We start from the raw sequence: 21,727 nt of genomic DNA on the forward strand, positions 1-21,727 counted from the left end.
ACGCCCAAACTTGAAGGCTTGGGACGGAGGGCATCTTGTATCACTCGGCGACTGGTACATACATATGGTACCATATATTCCGCTTACCCGGGGCTCTGGTAACTCCTGAAGCTGGTCGTCGCACATTGATTCCATGTGATCAAGTGTGTTTGCACCGAGCATCACATAGGTCACAAGGGTACAATTACCACAGTACAGTCAAACCTGCAATTAGCGATACTGGGAATAGCGATTGGCCAAGAATGGAAATAAGTGGGTTATAAATGTCAGGGTTAATCAGGGTTATGTATGGGCATAACCTGAGATTAGCGATAATTATCATGGGGGGTAGGCTAATTACTAAGCCATTTTGGGAGCGGCCCACAAAATGCTCCACTTATCGCCGTATATGGTAGGAGGTAATAGCGATAACCTCTGATTAACGATCAAAATCGCGTTCCCGACCCAATCGCTAATTGCAGGTTTGACTGTATGTACAATCTACGGTATTCAGATCACATCGATAGACAGATCAGGCACGTCAGAGAGTGAGGGGATCATCTAAAGTCATTAACGTGGAAGCCATGTCTAGTTTTACTACGTACATGCGTCGCTAACTAACCGTGAAATTTGGCATCACCAATCGGGTGGTTGAGAGCAACTGCGCTGCGTGATGATCCGCATATCTAAGGTGATCACTAGGTACTGTACTAGTGTAAGAGGGCCGTATCCGCGATCTCGGGCCTCGGAGCGCGGGACCAGCCGTCGACCCCACCACGTCCCCATCTTGGGAGCCCCGCCATCGAAACGATTCATTCCGCTTCCACCACCACCTCACTCACACTTATCAACCTCCTATACCTCCCATAGCGCGCCCAAGACTCCATCATCCCATCATCCGTTCGAACCGTTAACCGGCCTCACCACTCCACCGCAAATCCACCCAGCAAATCCACCAGACACAATCCCCCTATCCCTCCAAAGATGGCGACCGCAACAACAGAGACCAGCAGCAGTAGACCCCTTCTCATCGGCCCGGACGCCGGCCCGTCCCCTCCGTACCCTCTGCGCATGTCCGGCAAGGTAATATCCGGGTTCGGGCGGGGGTCCAAGGAGCTGGGGATCCCGACGGCCAACCTGCCCGTGGACGACGCGCGGACGCCGTGGATCAGCAGCACGCCGTCGGGCGTCTACTTTGGCTGGGCTTCGCTGCAGCTGCCCTCGACGCACCCGGATTGCCCCCCCACCACCACCGACGGAGAGACCAACAGCAGCAGCAGCAGTAGTAGTAGTAACGGATGGAGCGTATACCCCATGGTCATGTCGATCGGGTACAACCCGTTCTACAAGAACACGGTGCGGTCGGCCGAGGTGCACGTGCTGCACGAGTTTGCGGCCGACTTTTACGGCGTCGACATGAGGCTGTTGATTCTGGGCTTCATTCGCGAGGAGAAGGACTACAGCGGGCTCGACGCGCTTATCGCTGACATCAACCTCGACTGCGAGGTTGCGAGGCGCAGTCTGGCGAGGGAGGGGTGGGCGCCGAGGGAGGTGGAAGTGGAAATCACCGGCGACAACAGCAGTAGGGAGGGAGGGGCAAAGAAGAGACTAAGGGGTACGTTGGCGGCGGGCTGGCTGATACGGCCCGACGAGAGCGAGGAGAATGGGGCAGATGGGAAGTGAGAGATGGAGGCGGCGGAGGCCATGGTACGAGCTGGGTGGGGTGTATAGAGGTTAGATGAGGCACGAAACGGTCAACCGATAAACGTATAGACAGGTCCGGGAGTTTGGGTTAGCCGGACTGGGTGGAGAGTACGTTGGCCCCTCAGCATGGCGACGGCTCTCAAGCAACGGACAAAAAAATAAGCATGCTCAATTGCGCCCAACCACACATAGGACTCAACACGGTCCCTTTTTGGAAAGCGATTACGGATCCAGGTATCCCAAATTCAATGCCTGACACCCCCCTATGCCCTTTTTGCGTCCTTGATTTTCCCTAATTCTATGACCAGAAAGCATGTGCGTTTCACACCGCTTGGGTGTGGTTGCGATAATAGCATGGCAGGAACTGCAATGGTCAGCCAGTCAGCCCCGCAACTTCGAGATGACCGGGAAAACCTACGTTTATAACAAACAGCATAGGCATGTCGAACATATCCCGCTTGATGATCCATGTGTAACTGCACTCGAGCTTGCCATCTCGCTCCAGCTTCGATATCCCGTGCTCGCCGTCAATCTTCGCGACACGGTTGCTCAGGATACTATTCCGAGGGTCTTTTTGTGGGGCCTGCACGTCTTCGTTGCCGCCTCCCTCAGCCTTCTCTTGCGTGCGGTATTTGAGGAGCCGGCATTTTCTCGTCTTGTGGCCTCGGCTGTCGTTGAATGCCAGCTGTGAGTAGTCTTCGTAGAATTCGACGGCACTCTCGGCGTCTAATAGCTCGGCAAGAAAGACAGGTTGAGGCCCATCTGCGGCCCCCTGCATGTCCGCATTAAGGCTCCTGAGCCGGGGTGTCGTCAGGCCGAGTCGGCTCCTGGCGTTGCCGTTATCCGAAGCGGAACCGCCGAGATTGACGTTACGGTTCGGCTCTTTGCCGAGCAACACTTCTTTTGTCCACCCAGTGAGCGCCGTAAACTCCTTGTTTACGCCCGCCACTTCTCCCGTTCGCCTGCAAGCGAGAGTAGGACTGGAGCACTGATGCATGAACTCTTCGTACTCAAAAAGAGATCGCTGGAAGTACTTTTCCATGAAGACCAGGTCCTGCCTAGTCAAATTCCTGGTGGATGCTAGCAAGGACGGGCGGATGCTCGCTAAGGACTTGGCGATGCGGGATGTGTGCGCTGAGGAGAACCGGCTTTGGATGAGGTTGAAAAGCCTGTGAAAGCTCGCCACATACCCGAATGGCTCCTTGACACTGTCGTAGATGAAAGAGGGATCCCGTTGACGTTTCCCCAAAATCGACTGCGCTCCTAACTTGGCAAGATTGTTCGACTGTCTAGTGGTCGGCCTTGGCGGATTCGCCGGCTTGTTGCCCGTCGTCGTAGAAAAGCTCGTCGTGGTTGGGGAGCCCTCGAAACCAAGGGCAGAGGGTTGCGGACTATTGTTCTCAGTACTGGGACTCTGGACACTGTTTGGCCCGGCTGCAATCGCATAAGCGTGCGGTAAGCCGTGTTGCAGGTTCCCTTGCGAGTATACACCGTTTGAGTGTGCATCGAGACCGAGAAAGCCATCCATAATGCCGCCGTCGTAAACCTTGTCGAATTGGTTGACCCCATTCCCAAAAACTCCCCCGGATCCAAAGTTGACGCTACCGCTTGCAGCGCGCGACATGGAGGCTTCATGGGGAGGAGTCTCAGCAGCACCGGACGACATGTGGCCCAACATGCCAAATTCCATGGCTCCGTAATGACTGCCAAAATTGAGGCCTTCAAGGTTGAAGTTGAATATGTTGGGATCGCTCGGATCAAATGGTAGAGCGTTGAAACTTGCCATCGGACTCGAGACGTTGGGCACTGTTATCCCACTGATTTGGGGGTTGGCTGATGTTTGGAAGGACGGGGACACGGGAGACTGCTGCGTAGCAAAGGGGATGTTGTCCGCTAGGCTCCCTATTGGGGCTTGCGCGGATGTGAAGATTGGGAACTGGGACGCAGTTGACTGGGGAAAGAAAGCTCCCACGCTAGATGACGCTTCTGAAGTCGAAACACTGGGATGTCGCTGGCCGTTATGTCGCGTCGACGGCGGGCTCGGGTTATAGTTGGGGCCTAATACTGGTCGTAGCGCCTCAGGGGGCGCGTCGTGGAGATACTTGGCCTTCTTCCTGACTCCATCCTGGCAGCTATCCATCAGCCCGCGCTTAATACACCGCTGGCAAGGCCGTTCGTCACCTAGAATTCGGATTAGCTCACGAACCACACGTATGCCTCCCCAGCCTCCGTCAAGGGAGAGGGCAAAACAAGCCAGGTTGGGTAGCCATATGACGGGAAGGCTCCAGCCATTCCCTTTGCCTTGAGGGAAGGCACCGTGTACTTAGTAATGTGCCCACGAAACGAGGACTTACCGCAAGTGAGATGAGCTCGCTGGCAGGCAAAACAAGCGCGCCTAGCCTTCTTTCGGCGAGGACGCAAAGGGTCCTTTGGGTCATATGTCTTCTTGACCTCGCTGTTGGCATCGGCACCCTCAGAAGTTGCGTTCCGCTCAGCCATCTTGTCGTCGTATTCGTCGTCTCTAGCGTGCTGTTCGGTGTCGTCGTACTCGTTCTCACTCTCGGACATGACACCCGAGGCCTCTGGCCCCGAATGTCCACCGTCTTCCGGCATGACGGCCTAACCCTTTTATATACGTTCTGGACTGTACGGAAAGTACGGCAATGCAGGAACCCCTTCCTGGCAATCAAGCGCAGGGTCCAGGCGAGGTGGGGGAGCAATGAGAGAGTAGGGAAGAGCACCTGAGGTGCCCTGCAACACGGTCACAGGGGTGGGCAGCGCCAGGAAGTGATTGGCGCTGCAAGCCGCTCTTGATACCAGGGCGAAGAGCTGGCGAGCTGGCAGGGAAGGAGGCGTACCCCAGGGGCCTGGTACGCACAATCAGTGTGGTGAGAGAGCTGAGCTGGCTGTCAAATTAAAGTGTGGTCAGTTGCAGCGGGCAGAAGCGGACAAGCTTTTGCCAGACCAGACGCAGCACCAAATGGCTCTTTGACACTCTCTGGGCCCCTTGGCTTGGCCTAGGTTCCTGTAGTGTTCCGCGGTATGGAGTACTGATCGTCGTCCAGCACTAGGAGGGGAAACGCTCATGCCAACTGTCGAGGCTTGAGCACCACTGCAACAGGACGGTTCTTGTCTCGTGTCCTCACTGCTTCTCCTAGCAGGCCTGCCCAATTGGGCTCGGAGAGATCCAGGCAGGGAGGCGTCTCTGTGCGACAGCGAACCGCGGTAGAGGTAACGGAAGCCGGTTGTCGATCGCGACGTGGTTGGTCATGCGATGGCGGATAAAGCACTTGGACTGTCCGGAGAGAACCTCGACTCCTGGAGCGCGTGTTGCACAGCAGTGATAGCAAGACCTCCAGCTGCAAGTAGCCGTCACTTATACTTCTTTTAGCCCGTGGCGCCGCCTCGCTGGGGCTTGGGCTGGCCTCGATCCAAGATCAAGACGCGACTCGGATTAGGGGACGGATACGGCACCCTGAAACGAGCGTCTCTGCGGCAATAAATCGGCGCCCTTCAACGCTTTCCATATGCCTCGATGTTTCTGACTAAACATGCCGCGGCGCTCGTAGCCTGTCGCTATCCAGCCCGTGTAAAGCCGTTTCCTGAGGCGCACACGTAATGTGGCGAGCGTTAATGGCTGAATTGATGCCGTCGTTCCAGACGTAAAGATGCGGTTGCCGCTGGGTAGCGCTGTGGCCGGGAAAAGCCGAGGGGGTAGACTCGGACCGGTGTGAAGATATGTCTCCTGTAACGTCGCGGCTTCAATTGTCCAGATTTACCGTCGCAACTCACTACTAATCTCACCAGACGTATCTGGCACTGCTCGCATGGCAGCGGTGGAGGGAGGGAAAAGTAGGGGAACCCTGATGGATCACGAGGTCCGGTAGGCGGTCAAGGAAGGTGTGCTAAGGTCAGCGAGCAGGTGTGTGACTGTGTGTACTGTATGTATGTACGTGGCGACGGACTGGCCTGCCGGTCGTTTACCGAGTTGGCGGAGAGCTGGAGTACGGAAGTACTGAGGAGTGGTTTGCATCAGCCTCGGGTTGGTGGGCAAAAGGAACGCCGAGCTTTGCTGTAGCTCCCTGTTCCCCGCTGCGGGGGCCTAACCCTCGTAAGAAAACTTCAAGATCTTGTTCCCCACCTTCCATTTGCTATGTGCCACTGTACGGAGCGAGACCAGGGTACTGGTACAATATGTCCATACCCAAGGTACATAGCAGTCTCCTTGTCGTACATACACTTCCTTCTTGCCAACGTCAACCCTCATGCGGCAGGAGGGGCGAATATACTGGTGTGTTGCTCGCATTGTTTTGCGGCTGGCTAACCCTCAATTGGTGATTTGTTGCTCTGCAGTTGCCAGTAACCGTGACAAGAGGAAGGGAAAGCCCTGCGTGTGGGGTAGGTCTCGCGACTCTCGCCAAATGCATGGGCCCACATTGTCAAGTCAGGAGCTGAGTGTTTCGCAGCTTTCGCTCAGTGCTCTCTGCCCGACGAGGAAACGGCACGGGAAACACTATACATACAGTACATCACACGCTTCCCTAGGATAACCCTAACCCAGGTTGTCACCTGAGGCAAACAATCTTAATGTTATCGATATGTGCTCAATACAAAATCAGGGGTTACTCCGTACTCATTCGGGACTTTGGCATTGGCAACCTTTAGCAGTAACGTCAAAATCCAAACCTTCAAATCTCGTTGCAACCTTTTCAGGTCATGGGTTGTATGCGCCAGCCACGAGTCATCCGACTCGAACCCTGTTCTCGAAGCATTAGAACCGTGCATACTGGCGGCCTCAAAGTTGTTCTACTTTCCGAGAATCAAGACTTCATGCCTACCTTACCCAGGGTCATCAGGCGCTTGCCTAAAGTCCTGTTGACGCCGGACGGAGATGCTCTAACCCTTTCTTTCAACGAATCTCGACGCCGGAAAGGAATGCTACGAATAATAGCTGTTTGTTTATATCACACGCCCACACCGTCTTTATTCCGCTGGGGTGCCTTGAATCCGCTTGAATCCGCTTACAGAACACAGCTCACACAGTAGATGCTGCCTATAGCTTACCAACGTCTGACTTTGCAGCTTTGCACGTTTAGAGGCGCATGAAGCGTATTAAACTTCTTTTACCTGTCTGTCCTACCATACATGACACCTATGGTACACCGCTGGAGGAACAAATAGACGGTCAAATCCCGGCACACGCTCTCCGTTATCCTCCGATTGAAGACCTGCGTCTGGTCGAGCTCTGTGTTGAGCACAGTCACGCGTCATGCTCTGGGCGCTCACTTTTGACCTTACAGTCCCGCCAGCGCGGAGTAGATCAAGGAACCGACAGCCATACCATGTCCGGGCGAGCTGCTTCTAGGCCACAAAGCCAAATGTCAGCTAGCGCAGCTGGACATCCAGGAAATTGGCCGTCAAGATGAAGGGTGGTGTGCGCCAAGATGGCGCTGCATCTTCTCGCTCCAGATTTCGTGCCGATGCATCCCCGGCAGACCACAGGACGTGTTCATGCAAGCCTGGACCTCTATCAAACACTGGGTTTGTTCAGACGGAAGCTCCCCGATTCCCACGTCGATGTGGGCCCATGTCCCTATGAGACTGTCGCGAACCGACTTCGAGCTCGTATCCTCTTTCCAAATCGGAAGAAAATGAAGGGAGCGGGCATCAATGCGAGGGTGATGAAGGCCAAAAGCCCCGTAGCCCACTGGAACCCTAGACCCTCATACATCTGTACCCCAAATAGGGGAAATGCGGCTGGACGAAGAGAATGGTGAGCGTCAGGACTAATCAATGACTCGGCAAGAAGCGGATGTAGATGAGCGACGACATGTCGTGTCACCGGGCGCCGGCCTACCTGCGAATGAGCATCTCACCAAGGCATTCGATGCTAGGGCACTCGCTGCATATCTGGCGGTACGTGGTCAGTCGAGGGCTGACATAAGGCATTATTCAGGTTCAATCTTACCGTGGATAGGCGTCGACCTGAATGTGTGCCGCCACCAGTTCGTATCAGCATCGTTTCTCGGATTCTGTCCAATTCTTTGTCCTTTAGATCGTGTGACACTTACCAAGAAGGTGAAGATTCCTGTAAAGGCAAACGACATCCTGCGGAGGGACCCGGCCGGTTAGCCGCATGACTGTTGAAGAACGGTATCTGCGAGATCACAGAACGGGCCAGGGCAACCCCAGACGCCCTGACAAAGCCATGACTAAAGGGGAGATCAGGGCTGTTGCGTAAGGGTACACAAAACGTGGCTGCCATCGAGACGCGCTACTGCCGTGGCAAAGTTGCGAGGCGGCTGTTGTGGCGACGAGTGGGATCCCAAGGCTGTAGATGCACAGCCCTTCCACGCTCTCTCCTCGCGAATCAAGACGCCAAGGGAAACTGTCCGAAGAGTTCCTGTACTCACCCAAGACCAAACACGCCGGAGCCAATTATAGGCACGATCCAGTGCACCTCCGGGTACGTTGTGAAGCCGAACCAGAACAGCCCACCCGTGATCAGCGGGGCGCCAACAATGACTTGCGGTAGCTGATCTTCGGGCTCGTCCTTGAGGATCCCTGTCTCCTTGCGCCTCCGCTCGACCAGCCTTTCCCGGATCCTGTTCCAGAGCGGTGTGCTCAGGCAGGCGATGACCATTGCCACCAGCAGACCCATGAAGGTCAGCCCGACTTGCCAAAGATTGAAGCCGTGGTTGGTGGTGAATATCAAGGGGAAGGCACCAAAGAAGAGGTAGAGCATCCCGAGCAGCATTGCCGTGTAGACATTGAGAATCAGCGCCATGGGCTCGAAGATCAGAATCTGGAAGGGACGGAGCAGCGAGTAGGCCACGGTTCTCCAGACGGATTTTGTCGACTTCTCAATGGGGGCGCGCCACCTATCGTCGCCCGTTTCGCGGCGCAGCCGTTGTGCTTTCCTTTTCAGAAGGATTGGGTCTGGTGGTAGAGTAAGGGTTAGTCTCATCATGTCTTCCTCCTACCATCTTTGTTCATATCTCTCTCTCCCTTCACCCTGGGACACATACGATAAGTCTCTGGGACGAACAAGGCGATGCTCAGCAAAAGCACACCGGCCCAGATCAACAAGACGTAGTGCGTCCACCGCCAGTGCGTGTACGTGTTGATCAAGCCGCCGATAAGGGGGCCGGTCGAGGGCCCGATAAAGGGGGCCAGGGCGAACACGGACATGGGAGCGAGCATCTCGTCGTGCGAAAAGAGGTCGCCCACCGTGCCGCCCGACACGGAGAGAAATGCGCTGCCAGCCAGGCCCTGGAAGAAGCGCGCTACAATCATGGTCTCGATGTTCTGTGCTACCGCCGAAGGGATGAGCCAGATGATGAAACCGGCGAAGGAAAACAGGTAGATGGGCCGTCGGCCGTAGAACTCGGCCAAGGGGGACCAAAATGGCCCCAAGGCAATGCCCAACACGAAAGTGGACAGCCCGAGGGTGGCCACTAGCCGGGTCGTGTGGAATTCGGGCGTCATTTGAGCGTACGTTGCTGTGTACGTGGCTGAGGCGTTTGTTCTTTGTTTTCCTCAGCATCCCTCGTCAGTTGGGGAGCAAGTCAGGGTAGGAAATAGGGGGCGTTGGCACTTACACGCAGAAACTGCCTATGCTGGTAATTACGATGATAACCCATTTCCGCCAGGTCGGCATGCTCCGTGGACAGAGAGGATCGCTGTCGCCTCCTTCCCACCCAACTTCAAACTCGTCGTGCTCGCCAGCCTGGCTGGGGTGGTTGTAAGGAGCGATGATGCTCCCGGGTCTCGACGGGGTTTCGTCGATGTCATCTACGCCCCAGCCATTGTTTGAGCGCTCTCTCCTGAGGGTGCTGAGGGTCTCGGTGCTCCTGCGGTGGTGGGAGACGGCTTTGATGGGCTCAAAACGGGTTGCCGAGCTGGTCTCTGACTTCTCTGTGGATGGTCCGGTGTGTGTTTTTGTCAATTCTATATCATCAACATTCTCAGGCCCAGAAACGGCGTCATGGCGCTCTTTTTCCTCCATATTCCCGTCCCGGATCCTATTATCCGGCTCAAGGGGCTGATCAGAGGTGTAGGAAATCCTCGGGTTATTTCCGGCCGACGATGGTTGAGTCAAGGTTAGTTCAAGCAGCTATGTCAAACAACAATCACAGATGTTCAAAGCTCAGGTTGAATGAATGACATCAATTCCATGCTCGAGGTTGCCCAGACAAGGCCGAGGCCAGGGGCAAACGTAAGGGAAGACGCGCCTAGGAGCTTTTTAAACAGCTTGGGACCCTGGTTTCGATGCTACGACCCAACGTGGAGATGGGACGGAGATAGGGTGTCATTTCCAAACCCATGGTTGTCATGACTCCTCCAAAACCCCTTTGCGGAATGGGACCCGGTAAGTTCAAGCGGAGCATGCCCTGCCGGCAACTATCCATGACAGGATCCATCTGTCAGGGAATAGTCACCGTGAATACTCACCGATTGGGTAGGCATCCAATGTAGGTGAGTTGAAGTAGTAAGACATAAGAAAAGGACATAGAGATGCTCATCATGTAAGTAAGTGTCAGCACTTGGATAAAACGTATCGTGGCTATGACATCAACGAGGGTGGCTTGATGATGGGTCTGAGGAAAAAGGCTTTTCCTCACTCAGGTAACCAACAACCGGGAAAAGATGACCAGATGACCGGATGACCCGTTGTTGGATTACGAGATGATGAATGCCCTAGAACGACAAAATGCTGCTAGAATTGTAAAAGGATGTGGGGTGCTTCAAAGGCGCGATCGGCCCAATGACAGGTTTGAAGCAGAGCAACAGACGCGGAGAAGCGGAGGTCAAGCTCGTTGTGGAGAAGAACAGAGGACACGGGCTCGGCACATCGCAGCTTCCTAACGCACGGGTAGGCGGTTGGACTGACGACTACTGCGACGCTGACGGGGCAAGCGAGAACGCAGTAGTCGCGAATGCCACTCTGTTTCTACTAACGTTAGGTATGTATCTCGGTGATAAGACAAGTGTTCCCCGAGATATCGCCGCATTGAAGTTCGTGTTTCTGTGCTTGATCAGACGCAGGATTGCACAGCTGCACGTCATGTCGGGGGCCATTCGGCTCGGTAAGATCCTTTTCGGGGCTAACGTGAAATTCACCCGGGCCGATGTTCGGAGAGTACGGTCTGTCCCGTTCGTCTGTGCCCGGCCCTGGCGCCTGCTCCGACAACATTGATGCTAAACATTGGACAGGTATCACACGATTTTTGGCTCGTTCTATACATGCGTCTTTCCCTGCAATTGTGAGAATGTCTATGCTCTCGTAACTATCTGTCATTTACACCTGGTCATCCCAACCGCCCACGTCCTGTGCAATGCACCCCAAAGTCAAACCACCATGCAAATTCTGTTCATCCATGCGTGCTTTCATCCGTTCATGACGCTCTGCGCTTACAAATGCACTCCATCATCACTCCCGTCCGCTGCCCCAACTCCAAAACGCCTGACGAAAGCGAAGACACAGACTAAACCACCTAATAATATTCGGGCAGATCCGAAAAGCTCGGAATCTTGGATAAGTCGCAGTCGAAGTCCCTCTCATAGGCCTTGGCTGGTAGCACTCCCGCCTCCCGCCCCTTTTTGTAGCTCCACTGAGGTCTGCCCGTTCCCAGAATCAGTCAGCAAAACAGTCACTCTTTTAGACCAGCGTGTTGGTCGAGCAAAAAAAGGCAACAAAAAAGAACGAGGAGTTACTCACGCATCCTCAGTGTCCCAAACCCAATAGAACCAGCCCCACCCCTTTTCAAAGCTCGACATTTGCGCCTCGGCAAACATCCTCAGGAACGTCTTGTACGGCCCGCTCCACTGGCTGGCCGGCGCGTTGGCCTGGTCGCAGCTACACCGGTTGTCCATCGTGGGACACCGCGGCGTCGTCATATCGGTGGACGGGTCCCCCGTAAGCAGCGTGCCCGTCCACCGGTTGCCCCATCCGACGTTGGTCAGGTGCTTGGCGCAGTCCGTGTCGGCCTGCGACCACTCAGCCACAAGCGTGGGGCCGAACCCCGTCGCACGGTTCATGCTCTGAAGCGTCTGCTCGGTCCACCCCTCGCAGGCGTACCGCACCTTTTCCGAGTGGTTGTATGCGATCTGGTTGATGTTGAAGATGACGTACTGGTGCACGTCGAGCGCCGCCCGGTCCAGGTTGGTCAGCTCCCCTTGCCAGTTGTCCAGCCCGCGGAAGCCGTCGCCAAAGACAACGATGGCGTCGCTGACCCCGTTCTTGCGCACCAGGTTGTACGCCTGCTCCGTCCACCCGTTGACGTCCTGGACCGAGAGGTAGGTCATGCGGGGCTCGTTGGCAAGGCCGTAGTGGGTTATGATGTTTTTGTAGCGTGGCTGGGCGAAGAACTTGGAGAGGCGGTCGTGGATCTCGAGGGAGCGCTTGGCATTGGTCGCCCCGTCGGTGCCGTTGAACCAGCCGATAGTGCCGAGCCGGCCGCTGTGGTTCCATCCGTTCTGGCTGCCCGGCAGGCCGTGGACATCCAGGTTAACGCGTAGTCCGTAGCGGCGGCACCACTCAATGGCCCGCAGCAGGTAGCGCCACGAGGTGCGGAAAAGGTAGGGATCGCCGTCGTAGGTCTGGACCGCCCAGTACGAGAAGGGGATGCGTACGTGGTCCAGTCCGGCATCTGCAATCTCTCGGAATGTGTCCTCCGTCACAAAGGTTGCATAGTGCTTCTCGAGCGTGCTCTCGCATCGCGGACCAAGGTACTTGCAGAGCGTGTACTCATCCACGATGCCCATGCGAGAGTCGTACTCAAAGAGCGAGGGTGTGATGAAGGGCTCGATGGAGAGCCAACCGCCCACGTTTACGCCTCGCGCCGGCCGCTTCGCGTAGTCGCCCCACGGTTCGCTCAGCGCTGGAACATGTTCGTTGGCCTTTGCCGAGTCCTCCCAGCTTATGTTGAGCCCCATGACAGGCAGATCGCCAACCGTCTCGTCGGTATATGTCAGGTTGAAGTCGGTCGTGTCTTGCCAGACGAACGGATTCAACCACGACGGTGCGTCCGCTGGGATGCTCCCTGGTGCAATCCCGGAGAAGCCGCTTTTGCTGTCTTCCGCGGCGTCATTGTTACTTTGCCCGGTTTGAGGGACGACCACCGCGGCGACGATAATAATGATGATGAGCAGAACCACGCAGACCCCGATCAGGATCCCTGTCGCTGTCAGTAAAAACACAAATGTCAGTCTTCTCGAGCGAGACTTACACAGCTTCTTCTTCTGCTTGTACCACGGCAGCTTCTTGCCCGCATATAGTCCTCCCTTTTCCCGCATCAAACTGTCGTCACTGCTTCCTCCCGCGCCGCCCCTGAGACCTCTCCATCCCTTTCCACCGCCTCCTCTCCCTTCCTCCAACACCGCCCCGCTGACCACCCTCTTACTCTTCCTCTTTTCTCTCTCCCGATCACGATATATCCGGTACCCATCCTCAGCCTCATTCCATTCGGGCAACCCTCTTACTCTCTCATAGCCTCTGCTCCGGTCCCTCTCCCTTTCCCTATCGCGCTGTCGCCTGGCAGCTACTAGCAACTCTCTCTCCCTTTCCCTTTCCCTTTCCATTTCCCGTTCCCTTTTCCTAGTCCTGTCTCGTTCCCTATCCCTTCGCCTCTCATTCCTCGCTCCATCCCCGCCCCCTCCTTCACCACTCCTCGGCTTTGCGCTCGCATTAGCTTGGTTCAGCCTCGCCAACGCCGCCGTCGAAAGAACGTGCGACCCCCCGGCCGACCCGCTGCCGCCCTCCGAGGCCGACGCGGCACGCGCGTGATGGTCCCTGTCCCTTCCCGGAGGGGCACTGGTGCTTGGGCGACGCCGCCGCTTTGTGCGCCGTTCCAGGCGGTAGTCGTCTCCGTCCTCCTCTCTCCCCGCTTCTCCTCCTGCTCCTTGCGAAACAGAGTGGCGGCGGTGGCGGCGTTCGCGCTCGCGCTCGCGGTCCCGGGAATGGCGAGCCGCGGAGGGATCGCGCGGCATTGGATATTTCGTCTTCTTTTCCTCCTCTCTCTTATATGCACCTCACGGAACAACCTTTGCTGCGTGGTTTGTGGCGGCAAATTAGGAATGCATTGCTGAAGCGGGCTGGAATGTCAAATTCTGGTGCATTACACAGTGGATGTCAGGCGCAACGTCGAGTTCTGAATGTTCGAATGTCGGTGCAAACTTTACAGGCCACGAGTCTTCGTTCAATGGGTCAAGCTTGAAGCGGCGCATTCGTTGGATTCATGAATCCTGTGCGAAAGCTGAAGTAAAGATTGGGGGTTGTTGGCCGGGCAACACTTGCCACGAGGTTCTGATTGGTCTTGGCGTGTAAAACCTCGTACGTCATCGAGACAAGTCACTGCGGGTTGCAGAATCGGAACCATGGGACGTTCCTGAATTTCCATATATTCTTTCTTCGTGACCAGTCATCTGATATATTTTCCAGCTGTCATCCGGTATTCGGTATATGTTAGACTGATGAAGTCGAATCATCCGTGGTTTATGTGCCACGGCTGCCGGGCCGCTTGAGTGGCTTGCAGGGCTCGAGCGGGGAGAGACATCCCTCGGCGCAGTGCGGTGCCTGGCGGACAAGAGCCTGGTTCTACAAAGCCGCAGCAAGCCGACAACTTCCTATGTACCGTCATTTCCCCCCCAACTCCGTTGCGATGCCCGTTCCCAATTCTGGCTTTCTCTGGCAATGCAGTTACTATTCGCGAGATAGACGATGCAAAGCCTATCCTGATTTCAGGGAACGATGAACGGTGCATCAATTCGTCCGTTGTCGAGGGCACTCACCCGAACGTCTCTCCCTTGGCGTTCATCCGCCCCGGCCGTCATCTCCCGTTCGCGACAGTACTCGACCCATCCTGCGAACGCGAAGCTGAATCTCCCGACCGATTATTCAACAACTCCCCTGTTAGCTCACTCCCCAGAATCGGCACTGAGCAACCCTGAGTTGCCGCCCGAGGCCCGCAATGGCACGACGAAACGTATGAACCTCTTCCAGGCCATCAACGACGCTTTGTCTACCGCTTTGGCCGAGGATGAATCAGTCTTGATATTCGGCGAGGACGTCGCCTTTGGGGGTGTCTTTCGCTGCACAAGCAAGTTGGCCGAGACGTTCGGGGGCGACCGCGTCTTCAACACGCCTCTCACGGAACAGGGCATCATGGGCTTCGCGATTGGCGCCGCGGCCGAAGGCATGCGGCCCGTCGCCGAGATACAGTTTGCCGACTACGTCTATCCGGCCTTTGACCAGCTAGTCAACGAGGCGGCAAAGTTCCGCTACCGCGACGGGGCCTGCGGACGGAGCGCGGGCGGCCTGACCGTCCGGATGCCGTGTGGTGGTGTGGGCCACGGCGCTCTCTACCACTCCCAGTCGCCCGAGAGCTTGTTTACACACATACCCGGTCTGCGCGTCATCATGCCCAGGTCGCCACTTCAGGCCAAGGGGTTGCTGTTGTCGGCGATCCGCAGCAACGATCCCTGCATCTTCATGGAGCCCAAGATACTTTACCGGGCGGCGGTCGAACAGGTCCCGACCGCGCCGTATACGCTGCCGCTATCCAAGGCTGAGGTGTTGAAGCAGGGGTCAGATGTGACCATTGTTTCCTACGGTCAGCCGCTCTACAAGTGCAGGGCGGCGCTCGAGCAGGCTGAGCGCGATCTCGGCATCTCAGTAGAGCTGATCGACCTCCGAACAATCTACCCTTGGGACAAGGAATGCGTATTCCAAAGCGTCCGGAAGACGGGGCGATGCATCGTTGTGCACGAAGCCATGGTTAATGCTGGCGTTGGAGCCGAAGTGGCGGCCGCGATTCAGGAAGATCCCGAAACCTTCATCAGGTTGGAGGCTCCCGTCGCTCGGGTTGCTGGATGGAGCATACACACTCCGCTTTTGTATGAAGCGTTCAATGCTCCCGATGTTGCTAGTACGTCTCCCCGTCTGCTAAGGGGTATGGTCGTCGCATGCTGACTTCAACAGGAATATATGACCATATTAAGAAGGTGCTGAATTATTGAGCGAAGGCATGAGGAGGTATACCTAAAGAGAGCATCAGTAGCACAAGCGCGGCGTTGAGATAAGCTGGGGGTCAGCATGCGAGTTTACCAGTAGAAAAACGATGGAATGAGAGCCCTCATCTGGCATACTGGGTGCAAATCAAATGGAAGTTTCATCTAAAGCTCTTCTCTGTCCTGCCTCTACCTAGGTTGAGCTGAGTTGTGAAAGAGAGATGGGGATAATGCATGGAAACAGGCAGGTTTGCTGGGTGCCAGATAACTTCCCCCCTGTCTTGGCGCTCTATCGGTAGCATCCCACTCGTTGCCCCGCACTCTCGGTTTCAACAAACTTCCTCGATCAGTGACCGCCAACAACTGCATCAGGGCTCAGATTATTGCTTAGGGTAGTCTCCATTTCAAATCAGCAGAACCCTAGGTCCCGTTAGCATTCTCTGCGTCTCTTCAACTGGGGGCCATGTCGACCCCAAAAGCAATTGTCTCGTCCTTCGTGGAAAAGGCTCCACCAGGAGAGGTAGGCCGAAATGCCCAAGCAAGCTTCAAAAACGGGCATCATGCTAACCAGTTCGACTCCAGCTCGCTGATGTACTTGCAGGCATGTCTACGATCCTACCGTGCAACGCGTAGCATATCCTAACCGCTCCACCCCATAGACATCAAAACCCTAACGGCTTCACGTCCAAACCTGGTCAACGAGCTAGGCCCAGCGTTCAAGAAGTACAACGAGGAGCAATTCAGGACGGTCTTGCTCCCGGGGAGCAGCCAGCACGTCATTCTCAGCTCATACAACTCCCTGGGCGATGGCCGATACTACGATGTTGAGAGCTCCTCGAGCTTCGCGTTCGACCATACCACACAGAAACCCAGCGCGGTCCAGAGCCACGTACTGGAGAGCGCACAGGCAGACTTGATGTGGGTCGGCAACTATGTCCCAGGCCGTCGTGGGTGGGATGCTGATGCCGAGCGTTAGAAAATCGACGCTGAAGGGACTCTCGGCCTATGTCAAGGAGCACTTTGCGAACGGCGCCTATGGAGCCTACCCGATAGAGAACGACTCGAAGGTCGCCATCATCATTGTCGCAAACAAGTATAGCCCGAGTAACTTCTGGTATGGCTAGCATATGTCCCTGGTGCTCCCCTGGACTAACCGGTGCGGCAGGAATGGGCGCTGGCGCTCGCTCTACATTTTCGATCCCTCCTCGAACTCTCTCGACGGCTCGATCAAGGTTGACGTGCATTACTACGAGGATGGCAACGTTCGGCTCCTGACCAACAAGGCTGTATCCGCATCCTTGTCGTCTGTGACCGGAGCAGGCATCGCCAAGGATATTGCCACGGGTGAGAAGAAGTATCAGGAGGAGCTGAACAGAAGTTTTACAAGTTTGAGCGAAGGCGCCTTCAAGGCCCTAAGAAGACAGTTGCCCGTTACAAGGCAAAAGATTGAGTGGGATAAGGTTGCCGGCTATCGCCTTGGGCAAGACATTGGTGGGGGTGGTGCGGCGAGGAGATAGCCGGCAGTTATTGCCAGTTGTTCGCGCACTTGGTGGTTGGCCAGTCATTACCTCCGTACATCTACATCGTAGAGACATGAAGAAACTGGTCAATGAATGAAATATCTATAGCAAAACTAACTAGAGACAAAGGAGACGGCAATTCCGATTTCAATACCCATAACGCTACCTTACGTGTAAGGTATGGAAAGCCTAGCGATGTATGTACAAGTACCACTTTCCGGCAAGGTTCCGGATTCCGGTAACAGGTAGGTACGGATACGAAGTACGGAGTAAGAAAGAGGAAGTTCCCGATGCGCGCATCCACATCCGATGTGCAAACGAAACGGGGCGGGGAATCGGCGTAGCGCACAAGAGTCAAGTCCTTGGATCTTCGTATAAAGGCCATTGTCAGTGCCAGGCACAATTCGACATCCCGGAAAACGGTCGCCGTCAAATCGCCCACCACACAGAGGATCATCCCGGCAATATCGTCGAAGATGGCCCGCTGCGCCTCTGCTGACTGACATGCAATTGCCATCCATGTCGCTTGTTCGGGCCCCGACCAAGTCGACGCTCCGAAAAGTCGAGCCACATAGTTACTGCGGCGGACGAATCAGGAGGAAGATTGCCTGATTTTGACGGCTGCTGATTGGTTCATGCCGCATTTTTGGGGTTTCCATGCCAGGCCGGGGACGCCCATCGGGGTCCGCTAGCCAGAATTACCTTCCCTCCCAGGGGTCTGAAAAGCTGTTACTTCCGCCTATCTCGCCCGGGCACATCCATCGCCGTGCCGGAACCTTGACCTCCTTTTCCTTTTCACCTTCCCTCCTCACTCACTCAATTCTAACCCACCGTCGCCGCCCACACGCAGTCGATCATCCGTCGTGCCCGAGTCTCCGAATTCCGGTGTGTCCGCCTGGTCAATCGCCGGAGCAGGCGGCGACTGTCAAATCCGGTTGCGCGTATCGTGCTAACAAACAGTTGTTCAGAGAAGAAATCCCCGAGACTTCAATCCTCCCCGACAACACAGTCAAGATGGCCTCCAAGGAGCTCACCTACCAGGATGTTGCCGAGCACAACACCAAGAAGGATCTCTACGTTGTCATCCACGACAAGGTATACGACGTTAGCAAGTTTGTGGACGAGCACCCGTAAGTGGTCAATTGCTTGCAGACCGCCTGCCTGCCTGCTGCCCGCATATCATATCAACCGAAGAGCCTCCATTCGGCTTTTTTTCCCCCGCATCCCGCAACGCAACGCCGCCCCAAAACTTCGCGTATGCTGACGAAGATACCTAAACAGCGGTGGTGAGGAGGTTTTGCTCGACGTTGCCGGCCAGGATGCCACTGAGGCCTTCGAGGATGTCGGCCACAGCGATGAGGCCCGTGAGACGCTCGAGCAGCTCCTGATCGGGAACCTGAAGCGCAACGTAAGTCTCCTCTGCCGCGCCTTGGACTAGATGCACCTGGTGACAGAACTTCTGCATGCTAACTTTCCTTTCCGTCTGTAGCCCGGCGATCCCAAGCCCAAGGCCCCCATTCCCGGCGCGGTCGCTCCGCCAGCCAACACCTCCAACGCCACCGGGCTCGGTATCGGTCTGTATGCTATTGTCCTCCTCGGTGGGCTGGCCGCATTTGGTGCCTACCAGTACCTGCAGCAACAGCAGGCTGTCCAGAGCGCTTAAACTGGTGGCCCACAACCGGAGGAACGGAGTTATGGAAATGATAGCGAGTTAGTTGGGCAACATCTTCTCAGCAATGTTGTACGACGCGGCGGCTATCCGTGAGGATCGACCCATTGTGTTCCCCCCCCCAGCTATCATCTTGGCCCGGTGATCTCAGCTACTCTTGGATGGGTGTCTACTACAACCAGGCGACCATGCATTTGGGAGCAACAGCAGTGCCTGGCGGGGCTGGCGGCCGCTTCTTTCTTCAACAGGCGGAGTTGGGTTGAGGCTGGATGGTATCTATGTCTCTCAGTATTCTACTTATCGTGCTGGTTTATCAGGCGAGGCAAGCGTGCAGGCAAGCGAGCAGCTACCATTGCATTTGGTAGAATAGGGTTCCGAGGCGGCGCATGCTAGGAACTTGCAAATAGGTTAATAGACTTCATTGTAATCGCCGCCAAGTTGACAAGCTTCTTGCGCAGTGACCGACTTGTTCTTTGACCTCTAGCTCGGTTCGTTCTTTGTCGCTCAATAGTCAATACATCTAATCCAAGGAGACAAGCCCAACAAAAGCCGCCATTATTTCGCCATTGCACGAGCTTTTAAACTTCTACAAACACTATCAGATTATTATGCGCCAGTGTACTGAGGTTCCTTCCCCAAACATGATTCGCAGTAAATGACATTCTCACCCAATTCTTGAGTTCAACTCATTTTCCACAAACCACCCAATTGCGTAGAACCGCACCAACAGCCGATTTCGAATTGCTACGATATTTCCGTCCGGCACCCGCGCGCCAGCTGCTGGCAGGAGCTGTCGGTCAGCCCCATTCTTGGCATCCGCTCTCCCACTTTCATTCGTCGTCTTTCGCAGCAGGATGGCATCCTCGATTCCCTCCAGCAAACCTGGACCGTCGTCCGCAACACCGCCCGAAAAGCACCGCGGCGAAAAGCGAAAGAGACACGGCAACATGTCGAACGCATTCGAGCGCCAGCAGGCGTCGTTTGTGAGCGGCATGGCGTCGGCCGCGTCCAAACTTGGCGGGGGCGTCAAGCGCACTCTCGCTCCACCTTCGCCGTCGCCCTCGGTCGGCTCGACGACCTCGGCCGCCGCCGCCGGCAGCAGCACGCCCCGCAAAGACCGCGACACGCCGTCCAACATTGTCTTTTCGCAGCCGGCCCTGACGGGCACCGGCGACAGCATCGTCTCGCAGATGGCCTACGCCGTCTCGTGGCTGCGCGGCAAGGACGAGCCACAGGGCTACCAGGATGTGCTGGGCTATTTGTCACTGACAGCCCGTCCGGAACAGGACCAGGAGTTCTTTGTCGAGCAGATGCGTCGCCATCCGCAGATCCAGTGGATACCCGACCCGGAACTGAGCGAGCAGACATGGCGGTCGGGGACCTACCTGCACCGGCCGACGATCCCCAACGTCAAGAACAAGACGCAGCTGCTGGCATACCTGCAGAAGAAGACTGACGCGAGCGCGGTCAGCGTCAAGGACTTGAAGGATGGCTGGCCGGATTGCGAAACGGCGATTAACGAGCTGGAGGCCGAGCACAAGATACTTGTGGTGCGGGCAAAGAAGGATGGCTCCGCGAGGAACATCTGGCTCGATGATGCTAGCCTGTTTCACGCGGTCGACCCGCAGTTCAGGCTCATGTGGGCCAGGGTCGAGGTGCCGAGCGTTGAGAATATCGTGCACCGGCTCCTGACGGCGCAGCAGAAGCCCGCTTCCGAGGACCCCCGCCTCAAGGCAATGCAGGCGCCCAAGGTGGACAAGAAGAAGAAGCGGACGCAGCGCCGCACCGGAAAGTCGACAAATGACCACATGCAAGATCTTCTCAAGGATTATAGTCACATGAAGAAGTGAGCGGCGGTCACAGGGGCAATCCAAGGCCAGGAGGGCAAATGCCCAAGAGGCGCGCGTGTACTCTTTTTCCTTCTATTCAACGACACATCTGGCATTGGGATGGCGCTGGGGGCAACGGACGGGAGGTTCGGCTGTGGATTCGTTCACACTAGCGGCTGAAAAGCATACCGCTGGCATTCTGCTTTGGGTCTGGCTTATAGAGCGGGTGATATTCAAGGGCAAACCCGAGATTGACGACTTGGCGTTGGGTGTCTACTGATACGTTACGTTCAGGCAAGTCCTGAAGGCCTTCAAAGGCTCTGAACTGGACGTTCTCGGATTCATCGGGTTGGGTGGTTGGCTTGGCTGGTAGAACTATTGATATTTGATCGGAAGAATACCAGTTTGACTTACCAGTTTGACTACGGTCAATCCCGCCCTTGAAGTTATGCACGATTTACTGCCTGCTTCAGCCTTCGACCGTCCCTTTCTCGAGAAAGTCCGGCTTCTCCATTCCCATTTCCTCGCACCATCTCTCCGCATCCCCCTTTCGCAATCTTATGGGCTTCACCACCTAAACCCACCCTCTTCTGTCCGGTGAGCGACAATCTCCTGCAAAAGGGGATCGCGACACATGTAGTTACGGCCGGCTTTTGCTGCAATGAAGCATAGCAGGAGAGAACAACCTGATACTAGTTCACCACCGTAGACCCGTTCAGCAGACGGTGTGTTAATTTACTAAGGCAGTAGTCAAAGTCCATAATACCCGTTGGCCCGAGCTTCTTCCATTAAGGGGCCACTATCAAGACAGTTGGCTACAAAATCCAGGGACGGGACAAAATCCAGGGACAGATAGTGCAATGTATAGAACACTAACTTACCTGCATAACGAGTTGCGCAGCATAACGAGTTGCGCACTTTTCTCCCATTTACAACCACCCAACTCAATCACTGTATTACTCCCACAACACACAATGGAACCTCTTCCAAAAGAGAGTCGTATTTTCCTTGCACTC

General features: G+C 55.7%; 8 protein-coding genes across 8 annotated transcripts; 5 read left to right on the top strand and 3 right to left on the bottom strand.

Annotated features, from left to right (window-relative positions):
• Window positions 1–744: 744 nt before the first annotated feature.
• N656DRAFT_780532 (riboflavin kinase) lies at window positions 745–1,904 on the top strand. The gene has a single exon (XM_064815396.1). It carries the CDS (start codon window positions 964–966, stop codon window positions 1,660–1,662), a length of 699 nt encoding a protein of 232 aa, XP_064668855.1. The 5' UTR covers window positions 745–963; the 3' UTR covers window positions 1,663–1,904.
• A 152-nt stretch (window positions 1,905–2,056) lies between these two features.
• On the bottom strand, window positions 2,057–4,251 carry N656DRAFT_711645 (transcription activator of gluconeogenesis; the record flags this gene model as incomplete). Its single annotated transcript, XM_064811754.1, has 2 exons — window positions 2,057–3,864; window positions 4,038–4,251. 2 exons carry the CDS (start codon window positions 4,249–4,251, stop codon window positions 2,057–2,059), a joined length of 2,022 nt encoding a protein of 673 aa, XP_064668856.1.
• Window positions 4,252–6,782: 2,531 nt separating this feature from the next.
• Window positions 6,783–9,672, bottom strand: N656DRAFT_837727 (MFS general substrate transporter; the record flags this gene model as incomplete). The annotated part of the gene is made up of 8 exons (XM_064818835.1): window positions 6,783–7,440; window positions 7,541–7,593; window positions 7,652–7,668; window positions 7,755–7,791; window positions 8,097–8,622; window positions 8,712–9,211; window positions 9,285–9,536; window positions 9,647–9,672. 8 exons carry the CDS (start codon window positions 9,670–9,672, stop codon window positions 7,277–7,279), a joined length of 1,575 nt encoding a protein of 524 aa, XP_064668857.1. The 3' UTR covers window positions 6,783–7,276.
• A 1,257-nt stretch (window positions 9,673–10,929) lies between these two features.
• On the bottom strand, window positions 10,930–13,778 carry N656DRAFT_152946 (glycoside hydrolase family 5 protein). The gene is made up of 2 exons (XM_064808676.1): window positions 12,915–13,778; window positions 10,930–12,863 (listed from the first exon to the last, which is right to left on the bottom strand). Exons 1-2 carry the CDS (start codon window positions 13,672–13,674, stop codon window positions 11,401–11,403), a joined length of 2,223 nt encoding a protein of 740 aa, XP_064668858.1. The 5' UTR covers window positions 13,675–13,778; the 3' UTR covers window positions 10,930–11,400.
• A 268-nt stretch (window positions 13,779–14,046) lies between these two features.
• Window positions 14,047–15,736, top strand: N656DRAFT_780535 (thiamine diphosphate-binding protein). Its single transcript, XM_064815397.1, has one exon. It carries the CDS (start codon window positions 14,435–14,437, stop codon window positions 15,653–15,655), a length of 1,221 nt encoding a protein of 406 aa, XP_064668859.1. The 5' UTR covers window positions 14,047–14,434; the 3' UTR covers window positions 15,656–15,736.
• A 420-nt stretch (window positions 15,737–16,156) lies between these two features.
• Window positions 16,157–17,210, top strand: N656DRAFT_711670 (subunits of heterodimeric actin filament capping protein Capz; the record flags this gene model as incomplete). The annotated part of the gene is made up of 5 exons (XM_064811756.1): window positions 16,157–16,213; window positions 16,295–16,313; window positions 16,353–16,611; window positions 16,670–16,807; window positions 16,859–17,210. 5 exons carry the CDS (start codon window positions 16,157–16,159, stop codon window positions 17,208–17,210), a joined length of 825 nt encoding a protein of 274 aa, XP_064668860.1.
• Window positions 17,211–18,227: 1,017 nt separating this feature from the next.
• On the top strand, window positions 18,228–18,876 carry N656DRAFT_769393 (cytochrome b5; the record flags this gene model as incomplete). The annotated part of the gene is made up of 3 exons (XM_064813702.1): window positions 18,228–18,343; window positions 18,495–18,621; window positions 18,703–18,876. 3 exons carry the CDS (start codon window positions 18,228–18,230, stop codon window positions 18,874–18,876), a joined length of 417 nt encoding a protein of 138 aa, XP_064668861.1.
• Window positions 18,877–19,874: 998 nt separating this feature from the next.
• On the top strand, window positions 19,875–20,732 carry N656DRAFT_711856 (transcription initiation factor IIE, beta subunit; the record flags this gene model as incomplete). Its single annotated transcript, XM_064811768.1, has 1 exon — window positions 19,875–20,732. The coding sequence occupies one exon, from the start codon at window positions 19,875–19,877 to the stop codon at window positions 20,730–20,732; it is 858 nt and encodes a 285-aa protein (XP_064668862.1).
• Between the last annotated feature and the right edge of the window lie 995 nt (window positions 20,733–21,727).

Source organism: Canariomyces notabilis (assembly GCF_033297395.1).
Source record: "Canariomyces notabilis strain CBS 508.74 unplaced genomic scaffold N656scaffold_15, whole genome shotgun sequence".
NCBI lineage: Eukaryota > Fungi > Ascomycota > Sordariomycetes > Sordariales > Chaetomiaceae > Canariomyces > Canariomyces notabilis.

Coding starts and splice junctions, on each gene's coding strand:
- N656DRAFT_780532 (XM_064815396.1), top strand. CDS start 964: ATGGCGACCGCAACAACAGAGACCAGCAGCAGTAGACCCCTTCTCATC.
- N656DRAFT_152946 (XM_064808676.1), bottom strand. CDS start 13,674: ATGCCGCGCGATCCCTCCGCGGCTCGCCATTCCCGGGACCGCGAGCGC. Junction 12,864..12,914: donor CAAGCAGAAGAAGAAGCTGT/GTAAGTCTCGCT, acceptor TGACAGCGACAG/GGATCCTGATCGGGGTCTGC.
- N656DRAFT_780535 (XM_064815397.1), top strand. CDS start 14,435: ATGAACGGTGCATCAATTCGTCCGTTGTCGAGGGCACTCACCCGAACG.